The sequence below is a fragment of the Mytilus trossulus genome, chromosome 6, assembly GCF_036588685.1.
Source record: "Mytilus trossulus isolate FHL-02 chromosome 6, PNRI_Mtr1.1.1.hap1, whole genome shotgun sequence".
NCBI lineage: Eukaryota > Metazoa > Mollusca > Bivalvia > Mytilida > Mytilidae > Mytilus > Mytilus trossulus.
Genome location: NC_086378.1, coordinates 80,332,438 through 80,358,991, shown reverse-complemented (window position 1 = coordinate 80,358,991; position 26,554 = coordinate 80,332,438). Strand labels below are relative to the sequence as shown.

General features: G+C 31.1%; 1 protein-coding gene across 3 annotated transcripts in view; it reads right to left on the bottom strand.

The window, feature by feature from the left end:
- LOC134721972 (retinoblastoma-like protein 1) overlaps positions 1-26,554 on the bottom strand; it is a 62,028-nt gene that overhangs the window by 30,380 nt on the left and 5,094 nt on the right. For all 3 annotated transcript variants that reach the window (XM_063585349.1, XM_063585350.1, XM_063585351.1), the window contains exons 3-7: positions 26,317-26,517; positions 22,699-22,763; positions 11,889-12,014; positions 10,786-10,946; positions 10,473-10,537 (exon numbers count right to left, since the gene is read on the bottom strand). In XM_063585349.1, the coding sequence (XP_063441419.1) occupies positions 10,473-10,537; positions 10,786-10,946; positions 11,889-12,014; positions 22,699-22,763; positions 26,317-26,517 (618 nt within the window). The remainder of the gene's footprint in view (positions 1-10,472; positions 10,538-10,785; positions 10,947-11,888; positions 12,015-22,698; positions 22,764-26,316; positions 26,518-26,554) is intronic.

The following is a 26,554-nucleotide window of genomic DNA, read 5'->3' as shown; positions in this document are numbered from 1 at the left end:
ATGTGACATCTAGCTTTTTATGTAATGCATTTTCCTCTTTTGTAATGCTGTGAAACTTGAGTCAATGTGTCATTTCATGCTGTCAACAAATATTTTTTTTCTGCCAGGAAGAGGATTTTATTGATGTGATGTAGGGTGTCATATGTCATGTGTAACTATAGGCTGCCTCATGTAACATGTTACTTTAGGACATCTCATGTATCGAAAGCTTTACATACGCTGCCTCCATTTTAGTGTTGAAATGAAAACTGGCTTGCCCTTTTCTTTGACACAATTCTGATGAACGGTGAAAGTGAAAATCGTCAATATCAAATTAGACCTCCATTTTGTCTTCAGTATCAACATATTAAACTTTGAAAAGCTTAGGTTGAATGGTTCATGAGTAAATGCACGGACACTACTGGCAACGCCTTTTTTCCATCTTTCAATAACCATAACTCCTGAACGGTAAAAGTTAAAATTGTCATTATTAAACTTGACCTCCATTTTGTCACCAGTATCAACATATTAAAATTTGGGAAGCTTTGGTTGAACAGTTCATGCGTAATTGTACGGACACGACTGGAAACACCATTTTTCAATCTTTCAAGAACCATAACTCGTGAACGGTAAAAGTCAAAATCATCATTATTGAACATGGCCTTCATTTTGTTGTCAGTAAAAACATATTAAAATTTTAAAAGCATTGGTTGAACGGTTCATGAGTAAATGCATGGACAACATTTGGTTGCTGCTCACCCCACCCGAACCACCCGGCCGCACATCCCCAAATCAATAAGCGACATTTTTAGCACAAAAATCCCCTTAGAATTTTTAAAAGGGAGTTCTGGTGGACATACAATCTATAGAAAGGGGAGAAGGATGCGGCCAAGTCTTTTAATTACATAATCTTAAAAAAATTCAAATGCAGACATTCAGCTACATTTTGTTTAAATTTTTATTTTTTACAGAAATGGAAAACAAAAAAAAAGTCTATTTTGTATATATTGACTGTAATACCACTGATATTTTTTTAATAATTTTAAGACATTGACAAAATTGATTCCAATTGTAATATTTCTTTGTATGCAGATTTACAGAATTATTCATAACATTTCTGACAATTCAGTAATAAATATCACTTAAAGCAGTTTGATATTAGATCAATCATAAATATTCCTATAATTTATTGTTATCAAGGTAAAATCTATATTCAACTTCCTTTGAATGCATTTTTCATCATTATCGCAGCTTAAATACATTAAAATTGATCACCTTTTTTATACTTTATCAATAAGTTATTTGATGGATAAATAAAATGGTATGCAGTGCCACCCTCTGCAAAGGCACACTTATCTAAAATTGTTATTGATGTATTCTCTTCTTTCAATAAAAGAAAATTAGAAATCTGAGACGTATAGAACTTATTAATCAGTGTTTTTAACATCTACGGAAAATCAATTAGTAAAATTTGTATCGTAATAGACAGCAATTACCATCTTAATTATCTCAAATAAATATACATTTTTGTACCTGGGACCAAGGTACAACAAATAGGTAAGAGATATAGAATCAACTTGCTTGGGGAAGCAGAAAAATAAATTCACAAGAAAACACTTATGAGATGAGCTGGCACAATGCATGTGATTGAACAAGAAAAGACGTGCTATTTTCAAATATATATAACATAAAATCTTTGGGCAACTCACTCCTTTTCAAAACTGGCAGTAACACAGGATGCTCCAAAAAGGTTAGCATACATTGGAACCAATTCTATACCTTTCAAATGTGTCAGGTTATTAAAATCTTTAATAAGCTAAATTTATAGGTATTCATGAAAACAATTAGTCAATGTAGGTGAAGTGCTTTAGGAAATAGGTCTGTAATCAAACTGCAGAACACTCGCATAATCAACCAAATTTTGATGTTGACCTTGAATATTTTACTAGATAAGAATTAATATGAATATAATTAATTCATGAATTAAAAATACTCAAATTATACTAATAGAAGGCAAAAAACAAAGAGTTGAAACTTTCTGAAATCATTAGAAATTTTGTCCAAAAAAAGGGTTGATCAATCCCACTATTTCCTACTTTAACAATTTTAATTTTCAAGTGACATGAAACTCATCTAAAAGGAGCATCAAAATTTCTTTGTAAATTTCTTATTGACAGCAATAAAATGATCTTTTGACCCGATCATAAGATCAAACAATTACGCCACCAAATAAAGGATTAGCGCAAAAGAATGACAACAGAAATTCAGAACAAAAGATTCACCTCTCGCAGAGAAATAATCTGTGACTTATCACTACTAGTAATGTTTTCTTTAAAAACCATTTTATTCAAATATTTCGTTAATACCACTAACTATTATATCTTTTAAAGTCACATCATTATCAAATACTACAAACGTTTTGTTGATTAAAGATAATTTGCAGTTTATCCTTTGAAGGTAGTTAACTTTAATGACAGAATATTTAACGAACATGACAATACATGACAATAGGGACTGATCGGTACTTTTAGATTTAAAATCTTATTGTCAGTCAAAGACTTGTTACTTTTAAAGATGATACAGCATATAAAATAGACATTAGTAAAATGTGATTTAAAGTAATATAATCCATACTTATCAAATAGATACTTATGTTCTTTGTATGGTAGGAAAAAACTGGCGCATATCTTACAAAATTATGTCATTATAATACTTTTCTTTTATATTGTACCAAGGATTGGTTTTCTCTTGTCCTAGTTGTTTTCTACTTTATCAACAATTAAAATATCCTTAATAATCCTTTCCACCTAATGAACTACTCCCCTGAAGACCAAGTCGGTCATATGCAGAGCTGCACAAGCTTGATCTTTTACTTTTTCCATGTTTCTTCACACTTTTTTTTATGCAAGGGATATATGAGCTTATTTGGCGAGCATGTGAAATGTGCTTAAATATCCCTATCATAAATTATTTATGGAAAGCAACATTATTGACATGAAGGGTGAACTTATCTTTTATCATTCAGTATCAAATTAAACATCCATAATAATCCTTTCCACCTAATGCACTACTCCCCCTGAAGACCAAGTTGGTCATATGCAGAGCTGCACACAAGCTTGATATTTTACTTTTGTTACAATCAGGGGTCGAAATTAGCGCTGGTCAAGTGGTCCAAGACCAGTAGAATTTGGGTCGGACCAGTAGACTTTGTCAGGTGGTGGTCCAGTGGACCAGTGGAAAATTGTCGATTAAAATGATTGATTGCATCGCAATCTCAATCTATTTATAAAAAAAATACCTTCGAAATAAATTACACGAGACTAAGAGGTTATTATTTATATATATATATCATTTTGATGAATGAACGTCATTTTTTTTAGGACCAGAAGATATGGAGCCGGACCAGTAGATTTCTTGTCCACTGGTCCGGCTGGCCAGTACGCAATAAAGCTTAAATTCGACCCCTGTACAATGACCTTCAGATTGACTGAAAATGTGGAAATTTTGGTTCAAGGGTTATATTGGCTGATTTCCTTAAATGGTGAAAATATGAAATGTGCCAAAAAATATCCTTGCATGAATTGTTTGTTAAAAGCAACACTATTGAGGCAAAGAGTGAAATTATCTATTCTCATTCATATTCACATTATAATATTCCTCATAATCCTTTCCACATTATGAACTACTCCCCTGAAGACAAAGTAGGTCATATGCAGAACTGCTAAAGCTTGCCACAAGATTGATATTTTCATTTTTTATAATCTTCATACTTACAGAAAACATGGATATTTGATGAAAGAGTTATATAAGCTTATTTGGAGAGCTTATGAGCTGTGCAACTATTGGTGTGTAATGTGAACTTGTTGTTTAATGCACATATTTTACCCCAGTATGCAAAGTTCTTGCACTTAAATCACGAAAAATATACTTGTTTACAGTATAAGTAAGATTATTTACAATTTTGCTAAAACTGATATCATCTGTAATTGTATGCATTAGGAATTCAAGAGGTTTAAGTTTCTCAGTATCAATTTTTACTTTCATTATTACAGTTTAGTTTGTAGACTTACATGATTTTGGAAGACAGTAACTTCTAAAGAATGATATACATACTTTAGCATTCTTAATTGAAAATTAATTATTTCTGGCAGATTTGAATTTCTGTAAATGAGCAAAGAAAACACTATAAGTGATAGATTAAATCTTGGTATTCAAATGTTAATACAATTTTTACATCTTTATGATAGAAATCTAAGAGAAGACAGAGGAACGACAAAGAACGAAAGGCAGGTTCAAAGATGATCTATGCATGTTCATGATCATTTAAATGCTGAACAAAGAATTAATACAATTGACAAACAATGTGCGTTTCTCACATGAAATTGATTCCCGCGGTTTAAAACACCTATCAAATTTAGTTCAGTTCCCATTGAGAACTGACTGAGAATTGACATTACCTATCTATATGACAATGATTCTCTTCTTGTACTTTAAACCGTAATTCTCTCATTGTTGTGATACTGCGGACTCTTGACCTAACCTAGAACTCAGCAGTATGTTGTTTTTAACAAAGACGTGTCTAAACTACATGTATATATAATATTTCTATCCTTTTAAATTTTATCTTAATTAGAAAGGCTTTTGAAGATCCTACTTCATGGGTAAAATTAAAGATTGTAACCTTGCCAAAACCTCTCAACTGTAGAAACAAAGAAAATTTATCTTTTTCCCTCTCTTTACCATAAGCATGTTGACACAAGTATTACAATCCAAATAATATTACTACTTAATGAATTGTTAATAATTTTGCGTATTATTTCCTAATTTAGGATAGAGTTTTGTCAATATATTATACACCGTCTATGACTTGCTATTTTTTCTCCATAGGATCTATAATATTGATTATGTTTAAATGTAGACACAATTATCATTTTACAATTTTGTTTTTATTTCCATTCTATATAAGTATCAACATACACGAGAATTTATTCATAATATATGAATGAAGAACAAAATATTGATTAAACCCTGATTTGTAATAATAATAAATTTACTTTAAATCATAAAGCACTGATATATTTTTAAATAAGGTCAGTAGTTTTTTGGCAAAATCTCCAAATAAAAACAAAGATTTAGAAAAACGCAAATCAGATATTCAAATATGTAGAACAAGTCTTTTTTTACACCATGAATGGAATTTTAGAAAAACATGGACAGATGGACCCATTCACACAGATCAGCGTTTAATGATAAGATAGATTAACTAAATGATGAATTCTTTAACTTGACCATACTCAAGATAAACAAAAGTCAATAAATCATGAAATAAAAGAATGGACAAGGAAAAAAAGTTACCATTTTTTCTACAACTGAAGGGCAACTGTTGAGTTATAGAAAAATTGTGATTTTGATTAATCAATGAAAATATCAAAAAAATGTGTATGGACTGAATATTTTCATATCTCTATCATGAACCGTTTTCAGTAAAGACTAGGGTGGAAATGATTTCAAACAAGTTAATCTCTACGGAACTGAGCCACCTCTTTGGGATGGGCTTCAATCAAAGATGAGTGGGAAAACTGAGTATCCCTAATTTTCTCCACCCAGCTACCCTTCAGATGATAAACATTATATAATCAACATTTTTGTACTAGAGATACGAGACTATAGTATATATATGGGAGAACCGACTTCATGAATACACAATATAAATAGATATCTCTTTATATTTATTTTGGACGGAAGACAAGAAACAATAAGAACTTAATGTAAACATGTACTCAAGATAATTTAAATTTTAAAACTTCATTTAACAGATAGGTATAAAAGCGTTCTGGTTTTTACAAATTAAAGATGAGCATATTCATTCCCATCTTTCAATGAAAATTATGATGCAATTCATGTTAGAATGCAATCCTTTCTCTATTTTCTTTTCATCCTTAGGGCTGCGAAAACCAAAGAATCTGTCTCAAAAATAATGTTATACAATCTTATTTGCTTTATTTTAATTTACAGACATATTTACGATCTGACTTTATAAAGAGGGTGTAAACTTTTATCACAAGGCTCTTTCTCAAAATATCCATCACTTTTGTACAAAAGATATATTCTGGACCATTTACTAAAATGTCTCACCTTGGTGCAAATAATTTTTCTTGTCTGTTTTGAAAACTTTATGAAGTAATTTGATTAAATGTCAACATTTTCTCTTGATGTCAAACTCAACATACTTGTGTAAATTGCTGCTCAATTATTTATTTTGAGCAAAAACTATTTTTCTATAATTTCTACTTTATATCTCATAATAATCTTTGTCATGCTTTTACATGTTTGACTGCATAGCTACACGCTCAAAATTTTTTGAAGAAATTTGTTTGTTATACATGTATATCTACCTTCTCCTATCAGATACGTGACTTCAAATTGAAATGGAAGAATAAAACAATAGCACATATACAGAAATATTTTTAAAGTATCGTCAGAAGGAATATAAACAGTGCAATTTGTATATTGTTTAAGGGACATAACTCTAGATGGTTTAAATCTAAAAATTTATAAATTACCAAATGTTTGCCCCCCCCTTGTAGCCAATGCTTTTCTTTGCCAGTTCTTAAGGACATGTTTTGTAAACAGGGCTACAAATAAACTAAGAAAAAGCTATTTTTCAATGAGAGTATGATATCTTTTTTAGGATTTTAACACATTTTAATAAATAGAGCCCCGTGGCATGCCTAGAGATCCTGCAGTTTTTTTACAAATTTTATCGTTAATATACTTAGAAGCCAAGTTCAGATAAGCAGTAGAAGGTTCATAAATATCATGTACAATAACTGATTTGTCTAAAAAATATTAAATCATAAGCGATACAAATTTTACTTGGCAATTTAAGAAATAACAAATACAGGCTAACATGAATCTGCATAGAATATCTCACAAAGTAAATTTACAGCCATGTTTTCAGTGACAACCACATCCTTCTTTCAAAGTCAGTGTTTTGCAAATATTTGATTTTTTTTTATCTAGTGTTATAATTCTCAAAACAGTAATAGATCATTGCTATACCAAAATATTTGTCATCATATTTAGTATACATGTAAGGTGTAATAGAATGTAAATTCAGGTCCATCTTTAAAGGTTATATTTGTTGGCCGACAGGCACTAATATCAAAAGAAAATGATGGATATTCAAGTTAGGCATGCACTGGTTTTAAAGCTAGCTCAACCTCTCACTTATATGTAAATTTTCATTAATATCTCTCTATCTGTTGATGATTTGCACTTTTCTTGCAGTACTCAATTTTATCGTGATGTGATGCTTGCTGTACTCGTTTTATCGTGATATGATGCTTGCTGCACTCAATTTTATCGTGATGTGATGATTGCTGTGCTCATTTTATTGTGATATGATGCCTGCTGTACTCATTTTATCATGATATGATGCTTGCTGTACTCATTTTATCGTGGTATGATGCTTGCAGTACTCAATTTTATCGTGATGAGATGCTTGCTGTACTCATTTTATCGTGATATGATGCTTGCTGTACTCATTTTATCGTGATGTGATGCTTGCTGTACTCATTTTATCATGATGTGATGGACCACTTACTTATCTATCCTTTCTTAGTTTTAAAATTATTAAAATCATAAAATGTCAATAAAAACTCAAATTTCAGTCAAAAGAACGATTTAAACGCACTTATTATACCAGGTCATAAAATTGTTTTTTCCCAATCAAATTATATAAGCAAACAAAGATAACTTTTCTCTCTCAAAAAAGCACTGAAATCGGAAGACTACTTCATTATCAGAAACCAAATGTTTTCATCAGCAACCTAATATGTCATTGAGGACTAACTCAAACAGCTCTTGTGTAATATTACTGAAGACAATGCAAACAAAAATCTATTGATTTCTACCAGTTTTTATTTCCCTAACCTTGAAAAAAATTATCCATCAAGATAAAATCTACATATTGAACTTATGCCCTAATTGCTTCGGCAATCTTTAGCCCATTAAAAAGGATAGTTTCTAATCTATATAACAATAAAAAAAAAAATAAACAAATAAAAAAAATTTCATCAACCTGATGAAGAAATGTGATTTTTATTGCTCCATTTAATGTTGTTAATGCAGTCTACAGATCAAAGTTTTTTTCTCCCTCTGACATCAAATAATTTCACTTTGTAATTGTATTAGGTAAAAAGCATTGTCGACAATTAATTTCCTGTTGTATATAAAAAGTTTTTAAACCTAATTCTACAAAGGATGTGCGGCAACATATTTATTGTTATGCTATAAAAATTGAATTCTTCATCGTTCAGAGTCCCTTGATAAAAAAGTTTATCAATCACAAAGAAGGAAGTCATCATTATATACAAAATAGCGTTGGTAATAATTTATCCTTCTCTCATTATCTTTTTTTACACAAGTAAATCCAAATTTGTTTTTTACTTTTTATTGACTGATCACTCTTATTCATAATATCAACAAGAGGCTCCAAAGACCCTGAATTCCTGACCTAGTAAAAAACATGCTATTTTGATATCTATTCATTTTTTCCGTTCTGGAAATTAGTTATGTCTGATTATTTGAAGATCCTTTTTAGTGACCATTTTGTAAGTCTTGAAATGTGATTTTATTTGGTTCAAAGTTTATACCTATCCATTAAAGTTTTGAGATGAACAAAAACAGACCATTGAATGGCAATAAATCCTCTCACCAGTGTTGTAAGTTGATTATATTACAAACTTGTTGAAACATTTGGGTTAAATTTGTTAGCAATTGCACAAAAGTTTCAAGAGAAGAGCTTTTTTTTTTTTTTTTTTTAAAGTTTACAATGATAGGGTGACAAAAAATACCAAGTAAGGTTGTAATTTTGCATTATGAACATACAAGCTGCATTTTTAATAAGCTTAATGTCTGCAATGCCTGCCTGTAAGTCAGTTGTTGCTTAATTGTCAATTATAGAATCTAGTTGAATATGGGTAATTTTATTGTTTAAAAGTAAAAGTTGCCCCATTGGATGAAAAGGTATATTTCAGGTGTGACAGGGCTGTAACATTGAACTACTGATAAACATAACAATAACATACAAAAGATAAATAAATGATATGTTTTGGAGAACATTGTTCCAGGTTGGCAGTTGAAAGTTGTGGTGTGAATTGGAAGAAGGTAAACCCCTTAAACCCCTATCACATGACCAAACTTCTTCTGCATTTCTTGAATACACAAACAAATATACTCAGAAAATGTCAGTGAACATTAATGATCTTGTAAGCAATGATGTACATCCCCCCAAGGTTACACTACTCAAGAGATACCTGGTGGTTAGTATTATATATAAAGGAATCAAGAACAGTAATCAACTAAAAAGCTATCACGAATAGCTAACCACATCCCTACATTCAAGCACAGTAAAATTCAATTTCTTGAGAATCATTATTAGAAAACACTGCTCTGAAATAATTTTAGAAGTTTATGGATAACTTTTGATACATGCAATGCATTCTCTGAATAACTAATGAATTAAAACATTTACTGAAATAGAGTTTTACTGTAAAATCACATGAAAAATTCCACACTAGATAAGATAAAATTTGTAAGGGTTCCGCGGAACCCAGTGTCTCGCCTACTATTGCTATAAATCGCAGGCTCAACAAAAATGAGGAAAAAAATCAATAAAAATATTCCTCTTGATACTATCTTTTGATTGTAAGAAGCTTTTGTCCAAATTCAGTAAAAATCTAGGATAGTTAATGAATCTAATTAATGTTTTGAAAACTTTTAACTGCAGACTGTATGTAATGTTAACTGGAAGAAAATCTAAGTCCATTTAAAAGTAAAATACAGAAAAAATGGATTTATTTTTTTACAAAATTTACTTCTGGATACTATCTTATGATTATAAACAAGCTTCTGTCTAAGTATGGTACAACCAAGGATAGTTTAAGAAAGTTATTAAAATTCTAAAAACTTTAACCACAGAGTGAATGTAATGTTTCCCCGCAGAAAAAACTAAGTCCATTTAACTGTAAAATACAGAAAAAATGGAATTATATTTTTACAAAATTTACTTCTGGATACTATCTTATTATCATAAACAAGCTTCTGCCCAAGTTTAGTACAAACCAAGGACAGTTTAAGAAAGTTATTAAAATTCTAAAAACTTTAACCACAGAGTGAATGTAATGTTTCCCTGCAGAAAAAACTAAGTCCATTTATAAGTAAAATACGGAAAAAATGAAATTTTATTTTTACAAAATTTACTTCTGGATACTATCTTATGATCATAAACAAGCTTCTGTCCAAGTTTGGTAGAAATCCAGTTAAGTTTAAGAAAGTTATTAAAATTTCAAAAACTTTAACCACAGAGTGAATATTTGTGGACGCCGCCGCCGCCGACGGAAAGTAGGATCGCTTAGTCTCGCTTTTTCGACTAAAGTCGAAGGCTCAACAATAAATGTGTATCTGAAAAAATATATATTTGCACTTACCTATTAAATTCAAAATTACCAATTTCTAATACTGCTGACAAAGTATCTGTTTTCCCTTTCAAAACCTACAGAAGAGTCAATAGGTAAGTGTTCAGGCCTTTTTTATAAAACACAATTTCCTTAAAATAATTACCAGATTGTTTGAAGTTTCATTTAGAATGAAAAACTGAAACCATTTTCAACTTACTTTATTGTATGAATTTATTTCCCTGATTTGCAAAAGTAGCTATGAAAATGTTTCCATGGTATCATTAAAACATTTTTTTAAATGAATTAAAGGGAAATAACCGGTAAACCCTTAATAAATACTAACCTTTTTCTCGAATAGTTTTCTAATGTGTGGTTTCCACCAATGTTCTTTTATAACTTTTGCCTCTATTTCCAATCCTTCATGTTTCTCACACAGAAGTTTTATAATACAAGGGGGGTCTACAGGAGGTTTCCAATCTTTAGATTCATAATCTTCTGGCAATGCTGAAGTATATAATGTGTACAATTTATAATAACAAGAAATTTTAATAATCCATTAAAAAAAAACTTCAGAAATGGTGGCCTACTATGACACTAAAAAGTTATTGCTCACTGAAACCAAGACTTACAACTTACTTATATTAACAAGTTGAGTTTTTGATTTGTTTTTGTTTTCCCAATGTCAATAGTAAATATCAGAAAAGAAAGGTACAATCATACATACCATTAAATGATAAAAATCCTTACACACACTTAAAATAAGGAATAGAAAAAGCAATTCTATTGCTGTTCATCATCACAAAGTAACAGATCTTTTTCATAGATATCTTTTATATATTTACCCTATATTTATACACTGATTGGATCTGAATCACTCAACATATCATGTATATGGATACAACAAGAATTTGGAATTTGACCCGAGGTCTGAAGCTGTCTGAACCAAATATTATCTTCCTTATAATTTGTTGGATTGACTTTTGTAAAAGTTATGTACATTGTTCGACAATAATACTCCAAATTGACAATGTACCAGTTTGAGTAATTCAGTAACTAATTTCTGTATGAAAAATGTCCTGATGAAGCCTGCCTTGCAGTGAAACATGTAGACCATAGCAAATAAAATTGCAGACCATTTGAAGTGTTGTTGTCAATTTGGAGTATTATTTTAATGATGCATTCTATTTCATAATTTGACAACCTTGTCCCTGCATACTAAGGTATCCACTTCAAGGACTCTATCGAAATACTACACACATGTGTTGGTTCACCAAATGGAGTTTAAATGTTCAATTTAGTGTTTAGGATTTCAGAATGATTTTTTTCTGGCTGTGCTTGAACATACCATGCAGAATTAATTCAAACAATGGTGCAAGTTATGTTGTAAAACCACAAGTTTCCATGAACATAGAGAAATGCAGAGCAGAATCAATGAGTTATAATCACCTTGAAAATCTGAGTTTAATAGATCTTTCCTTCCACCCAGTATACTGTTGGCATACACCCAGTCTATACAACACAGCAACAAGTGGTAAGAGTTCACCAGATCATCACTTATGGCTGGGAAGTGACCTGCAAAGAGAAAAAAGAATTTGAATATTTTTTTAATTACAGATGGACTGTCATACAAATACAAAATTGCTACATACTGTGGATTCATTTATTTCTTTTGGTATCAATTTTCGTGGATATTTGATTTTGTGGTTTTCCAAAAGTCTGCATTCAATCAATTAGCAAATATGCAATTCATTGAACATATAAATTAATGGTTTCCATGTACCCAGGAAATTCACAAAATTGGTTACCAACGAATACTAATGAATCCACAGTACTGTACATACAAATATTGTATCATGATACAGTGCTCTAGCTAGAAATCAAAAGGGGCAGGGTGCCAGGGGAGGGCAGGGGACTTTTTATGATAAGAAAAGGCACTGCTAATTTTTTTGTCTCCGTTTCTGTGTGTATCACGAGTTACGAATCTCTTTTTTTACTGCATATGTTGTGGGTTTTTTGAAATAAAGATGCATTTCAACCATAGTCTTTATTTCATTGTTAATGTAGTTATGGATTTTAAAATACATCTTCATCAACATATTATGACTTTGTGCGTTTACAGTTATCTTCACTCTGCCCATTGTCAAACATTATAATTTTTTATTATTTATTTAAAAAATACAGCTTTAAATACATGATGTCTAACACTTGAATGTGTATTACTAATTTATCAATGTTTAGAACATGGATTGGTAAAAGTATAATTATCAACAAAAAAATTGCAATATATGTTCAAAGACAGTTAATATCCTTACAGTAACATTATTATGTTATTATTTATTCAATTGGTTATTTCTTTCATTTTTTTATGCTAGATAATATTTTTAGGGCACAAATTTGTAATAAGCTAAATCAGGGGAAGTAACTCAAAAATCAATTTCCAAAACATTTGCGTTAATTAAAAACTGTGCTTTTCGCTAACAATTTGATATGGAAGACATTTCTGTGAAGGCATAGTTTTATTTTGATGACTTAAATTCATTTCTAAAGTCATGAAAGTCTTCGTTTATACTTTCATTGTGACTTGAAGATCGAAAATGCGAAAATGCGATCCAAGCTGCACTCAAATGTATGACAAAAAGATACATTGTCCTAATTAAATTACCTAGTTATTAACACCTTTGAAGTCTTTATCATTGTAATTGATTGTAATGACATGATTAACCTGGGGGCAATCACACAGGTGTCATATATGTAATTGACTTTGAGATCAGAAATCTATGAAAAAAGGCAATTTTAACGGCACAAGAGAATTTTGGAAAAGGACGTCAGGGCAGAAGGGCGCAGATGAAGGCACTCAGGGCGCGGCTAAGGGCACCCAGGGCGCAGCTTCTATTTTGGGCTAGCGAGACCACTGTGATACAATTCACTAGATCATCACTTTACCATGTGATGTAGGTAAAATAAGTACATGTATGTACAAGTATATCTCAACCAAGGATAAATGAAACCAATCATTGTTCATAAAAGTTACTTGTGTATACTATTAATTTATTCTTTTAAATATATACTTATACCTTATAAATTTAACTTAGAATTGTTCAAATTCTAAAATACAAGCTTCAAAATTTCCACACACACACACAAAGATACAAGATAAGATTTAAAAGCATTGGGAACAATATTTATATGTATTTATAAATATTTTTCCCATATATAAATTAACTGAAAGTATTATTGCATCAAAACTGAGATGGACAGAAGACATGATTCAAAAGTAATCTATTGTTTTAGACTTTGAATCGGCATAAAAAAGGACATTTGAATGACTCTGAGAAATTATAAAGGTTGACAAAAGTATAAGCCTAATTGCATCATCTGGACTTAACTTGGAAATTCCACATACAGGAATTCCTGATAAAGATTACAATAATTAACTCTATAAAAAGTCTTACTAATTGCAGCTCAGACATCTTTCATTTCCTGATGAAAGAATTCAATTATTTATTATTTATTTTGATATGAACTTAATAAGTTTATTACAAATAAAGACAGAAAATACAAAAATGTACATTTGAAGTTCATACATCAAATAAAAGATCAAGTAAACATATTAGGAGTCTCCTGTACCAACTGTAGTTATAATCACATCTTTTTTTATTGGAACCTTTTTTCAATTTATGAAACATAAAATATTCTACAAACAAGAGGCTGTCACAACTACAGCAAACCGGATTATTAACATTTATTTGTGTCCTGGCAATATCACAATAACCATTACTGATGATTGGTGAAAGTGAAAATCATCAATATCAAATTTGACCTCCATTTTGTCATCAGTATCAACATATCAAAATTTGAAAAGCTTAGATTGAATGGTTCATGAGTAAATGCAACAACGTGAATGGAAACGCCATTTTACGATCTTTCAAGAACCATAATTCCTGAACAGTAAAAGTCAAAATCTCCATTATTGAATTTGACCCCTATTTTCTGTCATCAGTAACAACATATTAAAATTTGAAAAGCTTTGGTTGAATGGTTCATGAGAAAATGCACGGACACGACTGGAAACGCCATTTTACAATCTTTCAAGAACCATAACTCCTGAACGGTAAAAGTCAAAATTGCCATTATTGAACTTGACCCCTATTTTGTCATCAGTAACAACATATTAAAATTTGAAAAGCTTTGGTTGAATGGTTCATGAGAAAATGCACGGACACGACTGGAAACACCATTTTTCAATCTTTCAAGAACCATATCTCCTGAACGGTAAAAGTCAAAATCGCCATTATTGAACTTGACCTTCATTTAGTTGTCAGTAACAACATATCAATATTTAAAAGCTTTGGTTGAACGGTTCATGAGTGAATGCACAGACAATATTTGATTGCCGCCCGCCCGCCGTACATCCCCAAATCAAAAACCGACATTTTTGTCACAAAAATCTGGTTAAAAATCTGCCTGTCTTACTAGATGTTGTGGTGCTTAAAAACTGGGAAATCTTTTACAATCACCACAAAACTGTTTTTAGTCGAGTGCATTCAAACTTTTACAAGTAATATTTGTATAGCAAGGATGTTACAATCCAGTTACTGTAAACAAATTATTTTTGTTACTATTGCGAAAAATTGCTCAAATATAATGTTTCAAAAATTTAAACTTGCATGAAAATTGCATTAAAATTTTGTAAGCTTTATTTCTTGGTGGGTATGCAGTATTAAAAGTGAAATTTCAATAATTTAACTAGCATTTTTGTACACTGCTCAACATTCACAATAATAAATGCATTTTCAGTTCTGTATAGGTAAATGGGATCAGTTGCATTGCAGTCTGCGACGTTAAGCAGTAGCCCCATGCCCGAGTCTAGTTTAAATAAGCTCGGACTAGTTAACGTACACTACCGATAGTCCGACCGGTCTAGTGAATATATGTGTGCACTTTTTTAATCGTTACCGTAAGTTAACGCAGAATGTCACTCAACGCAATTGATATTAATAAACTGATACTCCCTTCCTTGCAAAAATTCCGTAAACCAGTTTTGACAGTCTCCCTAATAACCGATTGTTCAAATTTTTTTTTAAAAAGCACGAAAACGGTCAGAACCATGTGTTTTGAAAATGTCAAATTTTGGTATTTATTGATTGATTTATGTTGCATAGACTTAATAAAATATAATCATAACAGAAAATAATAAAAACATTGAAAATTAAAGTCATTTTTGCGTTGGAAGATATTAATTCGTAACTGCCCGCTTGACATCTTGTGTGTTTTAGACGGTTGGTTATTAGGACGACTTCAGTGACTGGTTACCGTTAATTTTATGAAGAAGTGGAACCAGTTTTCTTTTCTTTTTGGAAGTGTACACAAAATTGTGGTCACAGTGCAAACATCGCTTGATATACATGGCTTCACTGTCGGAAAGTGCGAGACCATGAAAGGCATACAGTTACGGAGGCAAATAAAAACCCGAGGATTAACAGGTCCGATAATTTATAACCCATTGGCATTGGACGGACGGTCGTCCCTCAATCCCTGACCCTGGCTCCAGCACGAGAATCTAGTTATGTTATGTAGCTACTGTATGGAGCAGGGAAAAGGAGGCAAATTTGTATCTGTATTTGTATTTGAACAGGAGTTGTTCAGCAAATTGAAAAATAATATGAAAAATCATGAAGAATAAAAGAATTTACTGATTGATTTTTTTCTTTTCTTGGTCTGCATCAGAAAGGATGATCTCTTTAACTTCAAAAGTCAAATTTTAATGAGAAATGAATTTAAACAAAAATGTGATGGCAAGGGGTTTATATCTACAAGTATACATTTATTTTACATCTATGTCTTAAATTCTTGTCAACAGTTTTGAGATGGGTTTTTTTTATGGAAAGTAGGATTTTTATTTTACATGGAGTAAAAACTCTATATTTTTGAAAAGTTATATACACTTCCAGATACAAAAATGTAACCTCAGAATGCAGGATTTTACATCTAATAGTCCAAAATTTTCAAGGGGGGGCATGCCCCCAAACCCCCCTAGCGGATCCTCAACCAATGACAGAGATTTTATTTGGTCCAGTACATATAAATTCGGGCTAGTGCTTCAAATATTTTTTGGCACAGACTGGCATTGTACGGACAACTAACTACAAAGGTTTCATTTTATTATTCAATTCCATGTTCAGACAAATAATAAAGTCATGTTCTCATCAATCAGATTAAGAGGCTTTGGCTGTGAACTATTATTTCACTCACCAAAATAACTTAAAGAAATGACACAGTTACCTACAAGGGGTTAATATAAACAATAAATGTATGTACTTTCCCTGGATCACAAAACAAAACAAAAGTACAATTTTATTATTCAAATCTTTATAAAACAGAACAATTTCCATTGCAAATCAACATCCATCCTAGCTTGCTCACCTACATAACTTAGGTATTACCCTCAAATGACATACTTTTTTCACATCTTGGAAAATTTCCATCACTGAAAATTTTCTCTCATTTAATTGCACATATCAGATGATTTAAAATAGCAAATCAATATGTTTATAAAGCCGCTGATGACAATATTTTAACTGTATCCACAACAGAAACTAAGTCATTGATTGTCCCCGGGAAATCAACAAGGTTTTATCAACCAAGCATGCTCTTAAAGAAATCCCCTCATGTCGCTATCTTCATTCATATCAAATAAGTTGTAATTTTATACCTTGATTTACTAGGCTGATAGGACAAATTTCATTTACATGAATTTAACATTCAATTAAGAGTCTAGTGGGGCTGATTGATACTATTAAGATTTATATTATACCTGTATTTATACTGACAAATTTCACTTTAAATGTACTGCCTGATTTATGGGTAAATACTAAACAAACAATCTTAAAGAGAGCCCTTAAGGTATGGGTACTGATTTATGGGTAAATACTAAACAAACAATCTTTAAGAGAGAGCCCTTAGGGTTCTGTTTAAAAATAAAATGAAATCACTTAGGATAATGTCCAGAGATTTGTTTTTCATTTTATTTTTAGTCTTAATCATTAACCTACTGGTCCGAGACCACCATTGTCGTCCCCTGATTTTCGTTGTTCACAAATATAGTCCCTAGTGTTGACAGTGGGTTACTTGCCATAAATTTGTATACCCCTTCCAAATTTATTTCTCCATGTTCAATGCCTCAAATTGCAAGTAGGGGGATGAAATTACACTGTAAAAAAATTTGGGTCCAGAATTTTAAAGGAAAGTAGTGATTTGGTCCAGCTGAAAAAGGTTGAAAATGAGCACTTCGGAAGCTGTCAAAAGATTTCAAGACGCCCTAAACATAAAATTGTCCATATTTTGAGTTAGAGGCGATGAAGTTTTCTATAAATTTGATATGATTTGTCCCAAAAGTAGTACAACACACTGTAAAAGTTTCTTTGAGAAAGCGCAGGTGGGATTTTTTTTATTTTCATTTATGTTCTAAAAGAAATGCACTACGAATTAATTGTGTTCTCGGACCTAAGAGGTGAAATCTGTAAATATAGAAATTGTACTCTGGCAACTTCCCTAAATGATTTGATGGTGTCAACTTGTCAAATAGCATGAAACTAAAGGATTTAAACTTTTATTTTATAGAATTTCTGCAAAAATGACCAATTTTGGCATTTTATGGTCAAAATAGGCATTTTATAACTTTTCCAATATTGATGCATAAATGGCATACTGACTTTCTATCTGACAGGTTTTTATGTGTCAATATTTGTGTTTCTATTCCTTTATCTGCTTCTTTTACTTATTTATGAACTGTGAATCTACAGAAAAGAAGTTTATCTCAGATAAAATGTGCAAAGTGTGTTGTATAAATGACCCTTGTCTAACGTCTTGTTTGGATGAAGTCAATAGTGGGGAGCTTGGTATATAAAATTTGATGTCCATATTAGAGACCTCACTAAATTTGTATCAAATGCACTTTACAATGTCTATTGTACCTGTTCCATTTCACATAATATATTTCTTTTCTTCTGTAGGATAGCAAGTGGTTTAAATATAAGCCTGTTGAGAATGAATTGCATGCAAGTTTTTCCCTAAAAAGGCAAAAATCTTTGTTTCAGCCCATACTGCTTGTAAGAAAAGTTAATTGTAAGAGTCTTTTTGTGCTCAGATTTGTTGTATCATGTCACATGAGTATAGAAATGATAAAAAAGACACAAATTTTTATTTTTTATAGCCTCAATATGCATTTTTTAATGTAAATATGTGGCACGGCCTAAATTGACCCTAAATTTTTTCCAGTCTTACTTGGCCTAAGACCCTTTTAAACTAATATGATATGTTATTTGTAACTTTTCTTTCCATTTAAAGTACTTTAAATACATATGTAAGGATTATTTATAACCAAAAAGCTTCACAAATTTAAAATTGCTGGAAAATATTACATCTTTATGTAAGGCCCCCCTTCATTGAAAAACCTAAATTTTTAGGCGCGGGCTCATATAAATTTGACTTTTGAATAATTATGCCAAGTCTGATAAATCAAATGAGTACTCTATTGCTTTTAGTACATGATAAGTTATATATGAAGGCATTTAAAAAGAATTTTTTTGCAATATTTTAATTTTTAAAGCCCCAAATGTTGATAGTTGAAATTTTTCAATTTTAACGTCAAAATTTTACACGCAAAGATGAGTATAGAACTTAACTTAATGTCTATAATATACATCCTATTGTCATGAAACTTTGTAAGCAGTGTTATAATACATTAAACTTTGTTCATACCAAGTTTTTGTAAGATTTGTCAACTCTTTCTACCCTATTAGGTCCAAGACCACCATTGTCGTCCCCTGATTTTCGTTGTTCACAAATATAGTCCCTAGTGTTGACAGTGGGTTACTTGCCATAAATTTGTATACCCCTTCCAAATTTATTTCTCCATGTTCAATGCCTCAAATTGCAAGTAGGGGGATGAAATTACACTGTAAAAAAATTTGGGTCCAGAATTTTAAAGGAAAGTAGTGATTTGGTCCAGCTGAAAAAGGTTGAAAATGAGCACTTCGGAAGCTGTCAAAAGATTTCAAGACGCCCTAAACATAAAATTGTCCATATTTTGAGTTAGAGGCGATGAAGTTTTCTATAAATTTGATATGATTTGTCCCAAAAGTAGTACAACACACTGTAAAAGTTTCTTTGAGAAAGCGCAGGTGGGATTTTTTTTATTTTCATTTATGTTCTAAAAGAAATGCACTACGAATTAATTGTGTTCTCGGACCTACTGACCCAAATCGATAACAATCTTCATCTTCTCCAAGATACTGATGAGCTCCCGTGAGATTGTCTCAATCATGGTAGTCTTCATTGACATTTGCATTCATGTCCGTGTTCTACTTATATTTCATATGACCATACATCTAATGCAACATGGTTAATCTTTCTATGGCAATATTAATGATGTACACAATGTAAAAGCAATTTTTCATTAACATCCCTAATCATCATCTTTGTACACGTTAAATAGTTTTCTCAATTTGAACATTTTCTTTGACTTCTAAAGCTCTCAAAATAATAAGCTAATAAGTAAAACCATGCTGCGGGGGCTTAATGGTACTTATAAAACTAGCATATACTGTAAGTGAATAATGGGACATGGTAGATAAGGTGAAAAGTGTGCCATGATCATCAGTGGTTTGGATTTAAGTGGGCAATTTTGCACCATTTTCCTATCATATTTGCCTTACAGGACCTATGCACGCGAGTGAAGCTTGCTGTAGCTGCATACAGAGGGCCAAAGATATACATGGACCTCATAAGTGAGGGGTTGATTGATTTTTGGTGCTCAACACAACTTTAGTTGACTTGACAATATCATAGCAGTCAGTTCTTAATTATGGAGGAAGCAGATTTACCAACAAAATGACCCTTTAGAAAAAGAGATCTGGGTATGACAGTTTGCAACTGGCCGGTTCAGCCAGTTCATGATTTTTGTAATCTTAATCCACACTTTTGAAGTAGTTGTTCCAGAATGGAAATTAATTCTTTACACTTTTTTGCTTCTTAGAATTAAGGTTCTTTTAGGGAGTAGTCAGTGTATTGGCTGAAAATGAAAGGACATCCTACACTTCTTATATTGCCTTTTAGCAACGATTTTTATTTGAACTTCAGCATTTGGTTCAAATTAAACTATAACGTAAATCTGCCACATATTCTCTTGACAAAAATCGATGGAACAAGCATGAATTTTAAAAGTGTTGTCAAAAAGATAAACTATGAAAGTATGTTTGATGGAAAGCAATGAGGTTCCAAAAATTATGCATGTAATTCAGACAGACCCATATAATACATATTGAATATTAAAGACATATGTGGAATTAGTTTGGAACTATAGAACTTGGAGGGCAACACAAAAATAATCAAGGTGGTTATACAATATATGCGAAGCTCTACATCCAATTAGATGATGCAATATGCTATTTTTTTACATAAGATCTCATGACAATTTTTGTGTTTCAAGACTCATGAAGTAGTGCATCAATTTTGGTTAAATACAAAGGGCCAGCACCAATGAGATACATAAGGACAGACATTTTTGGTAGTTATTTCCCATCTTGGTAGAAAGGGAATAACAATAACCAATGCTAGTAAAACAACATGGGATTTTGATGGTAAATAGTTTTGTAAATATGAAGAAATATATGTTAAACGTTGATGAAACTCAATACTGTGGATTCATTTATTTTTGTGGTTGCCAATTTTTTATAGATTAAAGAAAATTACGTGTTTGTGGATATTAAATTTTGTGGCTTTGCAGATTTCTCCATACATGCCTGAAAATTTGAGAACTGAATCCACAAAATCCAAGAAAATTGTTATCCAACGAATAATAATGAAGTCACACATATTGCCAGAATAAAATTTCTTTTACTGTTAATTCAAACTTAATCTTATCCCTAATGTTGACACTTGTTTAAAATTTGTACTACTAGAGACTTATGAGCAATTCTAAATATAACCATTGCAATCTTGCATTATTATTTCTGGTAAACTGTTAAGCCATATCATTTTTATTTTCAACTGATATCTAAGAATCAGTCAGTTGTCAGTGGTACAGTTTCAAGTTTTTATGTCATCTACTGACAATTTAATTGGTGCAATTAGTTTCATGAAGTTAACCCAAAATGAGCATTTTTTTTATAATCTGACTGTTTATTACATCTATTTAATCTTAGCTGAACAATTTGTTTTATTAGTTGTTATTGGCCTTTAATTACCTATCAGTAACTGTGAGTATTTTCAAATCTGTACTAAGTGTCTTTTTGTTGTTGGGATATAAAAGTTACTGGCCAGGCTATATCGTAATGTGATCTACAGTTGGTAACCTCTGTTATTTGGTCTCTAGTGGAGATTCGTCTCATTATACCATATTATCATTTTTATAGATCACAGGTAGGGTAAAATCACCATTTAAAAAGGGACATCACTCAAAAAAGATGAAAGAGATGCCACCAAAATGTTAACTTGTTTGTTGGAAATAATCATTGTATACATAACATTTGGATATGGCACAATAAAGTTAGAGTTAGGAAACAGTTAGAGACAAAACCCAAGCAAGGTGAAAGTAACACCACCTTAATTTGATCTTGCTCTGTGGTTGTTTGTAATAAGCATTATGTGCAAGTTTCATAAAATTCAGCTCATTGCAAAATTAATTTGGAAAGCATTCCTATTTCAGCAGTAAATGCAAATGAAAATAAATGGGGAATGTGTCCATGGGAAGAAGATGATGCATCTCATGTAAAGTTACAAAGGGGCATAACTTTAGAATAATAAAAGTGACACTACCCAAATTTGTACTTGATCAGTATTATGTGGTATTAAACAGTGAGTAAAAGTGTCATAACTTTTGGTTACGGCAAACTCACTGTGTCCAAACCACACCGGCAAAAGCTTTTCGGACTCGATAGTATCTTACATCTGGCACAACAACGGAACATCAATAGACAGAAGAAAGGTAGGTTTCTCCTTATTTATCTATTTTTATTTATTAAATAAATAAGGAGAAACCTTCCTTTATCAAAAGTTATAATTCACATAACTTAAATCTTAATACATGTCCCCCTTACAGCCTTTCACCTTATAAATTATATGATTCACTTTCAAAAAGGTCTGACAAAATCAACATCAGATTTTTGAAATGACTTTTTTCTCTACAACTGCATGTACATGTAGCTTATAATTTCTATATAGAACATCTTAATCATGCTTAGTATTCTGAACTTACCTTTAACATGAACAAACATAGTCCAACAAAAGTTGAAAACTTCTGACGAGGAACATGGTAACCTCCTACAAACAAAATACTCGGTTAGATATTTCAAAGTTTCTTAAATAAAAATTGAAGGGGACATAACTCAACTTAATTTAATGTAATAGTGTAAACAATAGTGTAATTTTTAGTTGTCTTGTACAGTACTGGTAGGGACTTATTTTTATGGATGTCTTAATCCGTCTAGTCAGATATGAATAATCGGACATTTTTATGGTAGGTAGTATGGTCATTAATCAACAGATCTACTGGTTGTGCTTTTTTTTTTGCAGAGGCATTGTCACTTTGTCTTCCATTTACAAGTTTTATGAGTTTGTAATTCTTCATAAAACTGGTGTTGTTTTAAAGATATTTGGGCGAACTGTATAATAATCAAATAATCTTCTTTTACCTTTTATTAATAAAAAATTTGTAAGGGTTCCGCGGAACCCAGTGTCTCGCCTACTTTTGCTGTAAATCACAGGCACCAAAATGAGGAAAAAAATCAATAAAAATATTCTTTTTGATACTATCTTTTGATTGTAAGAAGCTTCTGTCCAAGTTTGGTAAAAATCTAGGATAGTTAATGAATCTTATAAATGTTTTGAAAACTTTAACTGCAGACTGTATGTAATGTTAACTGGAAGAAAATCTAAGTCCATTTAAAAGTAAAATACAGAAAAAATGGAGTTATTTTTTTTACAAAATTTACTTCTTGATACTATCTTATGATCATAAATAAGCTTTTGTCCAAGTTTGGTACAAACCCAGGATAGTTTAAGAAAGGTATTAAAATTTAAAAAACTTTAACCACAGAGTGAATGTAATGTTTCCCAGCAGAAAAACTAAGTCCATTTAACTGTAAAATACAGAAAAAATGGAATTTTATTTTTACAAAATTTAATTCTGGATACTATCTTGTGATCATAAACACGCTTCTGTCCAAGTTTGGTACAAACCCAGGATAGTTTAAGAAAGTTATTAAAATTTCAAAAACTTTAACCACAGAGTAAATGTAATGTTTCCCAGCAGAAAAACTAAGTCCATTTAACTGTAAAATACAGAAAAAATGGAATTCTATTTTTACAAAATTTACTGCTGGATACTATCTTATGATCATAAACAAGCTTCTGTCCAAGTTTGGTAGAAATGCAGTATTGTTTAAGAAAGTTATTAAAATTTCAACCAGATGCTTGCAGGGCGTAGCTTTATACGACCGCAGAGGTTGAACCCTGAACGGTTGGGGCAAGTATGGACACAACATTCAAGCTGGATTCAGCTCTAAATTTGGATTGTGATTAAATAGTTGACACAGCATAGGTTTCTGACACAGAATGAATGTGTTCTAATGAACTTAAAATTTTTGTTTTCTCTTAGAGCAATTCACTATGCTGTTCAATATTAATCCTCTCAAAAAAATGTTTGAAGAAATTTTCTATTTATTTATGAAATTTCAAATGAGAAAAATTGAACCCAATTTTTTAATCACATCCCCCTTTCCCTTATTCCAAAACTAATCTCAATTAAAATATTCTAATGGAGTTTGCAACAATAACTACTCATTTAAATACATCATAAAATATTAAGATATAAAAAAACTGCTTGTTATCACTGAATGGTAAAGATTATTTAAATTTATCAGTTGGTAGTAAAAAGTGAATATACATTGTATATTGTATATAACAAAGATTTAAGTTGATTCTGGACAAAGAAAGATAACTCCAATTAAAAATAATTCTTGCAATAAGATATTTCTTGCTTACTATTTTGGACAAAGAAAGATAACTCTAATTAAAAAAAAAATTGCTATTTCACAATATTGTGAAATTAGATATTTCTTGCCATTGCACAATACTGTGCAATTGAAAAGACTTGCTATTCCACAATACTTAATATAATAATTATAGATCCTGATTTGGACCAACTTGAAAACTGGGCCCATAATCAAAAATATAAGTACATGTTTAGATTCAGCATATCAAAGAGGCCCAAGAATTTAATTTTTGTTAAAATCAAACTTAGTTTAATTTTGGACTCTTTGGACCTTAATGTAGGCCAATTTGAAAACGGGACCAAAAAATGAAGAATCTACATACACAGTTAGATTTGGCATATATCAAAGAACCCCATTTATTCAATTTTTGATGAAATCAAAAAAGTTTAATTTTGGACCCCGATTTGGGCCAACTTGAAAACTGGGCCAATAATAAAAAATCTAAGTTCATTTTTAGATTCAGCATATCAAAGAACCCCAAGGATTCTATTTTTGTTAAAATCAAACTAAGTTTAATTTTGGACCCTTTGGACCTTAATGTAGACCAATTTGAAAACGGGACCAAAAGTTAAGAATCTACATACACAGTTAGATTCGGCATATCAAAGAACCCCAATTATTCAATTTTGATGAAATCAAACAAAGTTTAATTTTGGACCCTTTGGGCCCCTTTTACCAAAACTCCCAAAATCAATACCAACTTTCCTTTTATGGTCATTAACCTTGTGTTTAAATTTCATAGATTTCTATTTACTTATACTAACGTTATGGTGCCAAAACCAAGAAAAATGTTTATTTGGGTCCCTTTTTGGCCCCTAATTCCTAAACTGTTGGGACCTAAACTCCCAAAATCAATACCAATCTTCCTTTTGTGGTCATAAACATTATGTTTAAATGTCATTGATTTCTATTTACTTAAACTAAAGTTATTGTGCGAAAACCCAGAATAATGCTTATTTGGGCCCTTTTTTGGCCCCTAATTCCTAAACTGTTGAAACCAAAACTCCCAAAATCAATCCCAACCTTTCTTTTGTGGTCATCAACCTTGTGTCAAAATTTCATAGATTTCTATTAACTTAAACTAAAGTTATAGTGCGAAAACCAAGAAAATGCTTATTTGGGCCCTTTTTGGCCCCTAATTCCTAAAATGTTGGGACCAAAACTCCCAAAATCAATACCAACCTTCCTTTTATGGTCATAAACCTTGTGTTAAAATTTCATAGATTTCTATTCACTTTTACTAAAGTTAGAGTGCGAAAACTAAAAGTATTCGGACGACGAAGACGAAGACAACGACGACGACGCCAACGTGATAGCAATATACAACGAAATTTTTTTCAAAATTTGCGGTCGTATAAAAACTTTAACCACAGAGTGAATATTTGTGGACGCCGCCGCCACCGACGACGACGGAATGTAGGAATCGCTTTTTCGACAAAAGTCGAAGGCTCGACAACCAGAATCATTCCCAAAAAATCCTTTCAATTCTTATTTATTCTAAAAACTAATTTCCCATGGAAAAAGTGCTGGTATTTTTTGTTAAAATAATTGGTACCATTAAAAGAAATTTATATTACATATCAAACAGATTTATTTGAAGTGCAATAAATTTCAAAACATTTTTTTTTCAATCTTTGGTCAGGTTGTTGTCACACTGACACATTCCATATTTATATTCTCTATTTCATGTCAAAAACATAACAGCCAAATTAAAGCAGGAAGTATTTTCCTACATTTGCCAAGGTTTGTTTTAAAGTTTGCATTAAATTTTCTTCAGTGCTGGATTAAATTAGTTTGTGTTAAAATACTTCAATATTTACCTCTGTTTCCGACTTCTGTTCTGCTTTGCAGGTTCATCCATTGGATTTCTAAAGATGTCCAAAAATATTGGTTCAAATTTCTTAAAGATGACTGTTGAAACTGCAAAATTCCTCTCCAGTCTGTCTATCTTATCTCTAAACTCTTTCCTCAAATTTGCCATATCAGACCACTTTTTCATTTTATTAAAAAATTGTATCAGACTGAAAATAAATTAAAGGTTAAAATTATTTATTACAG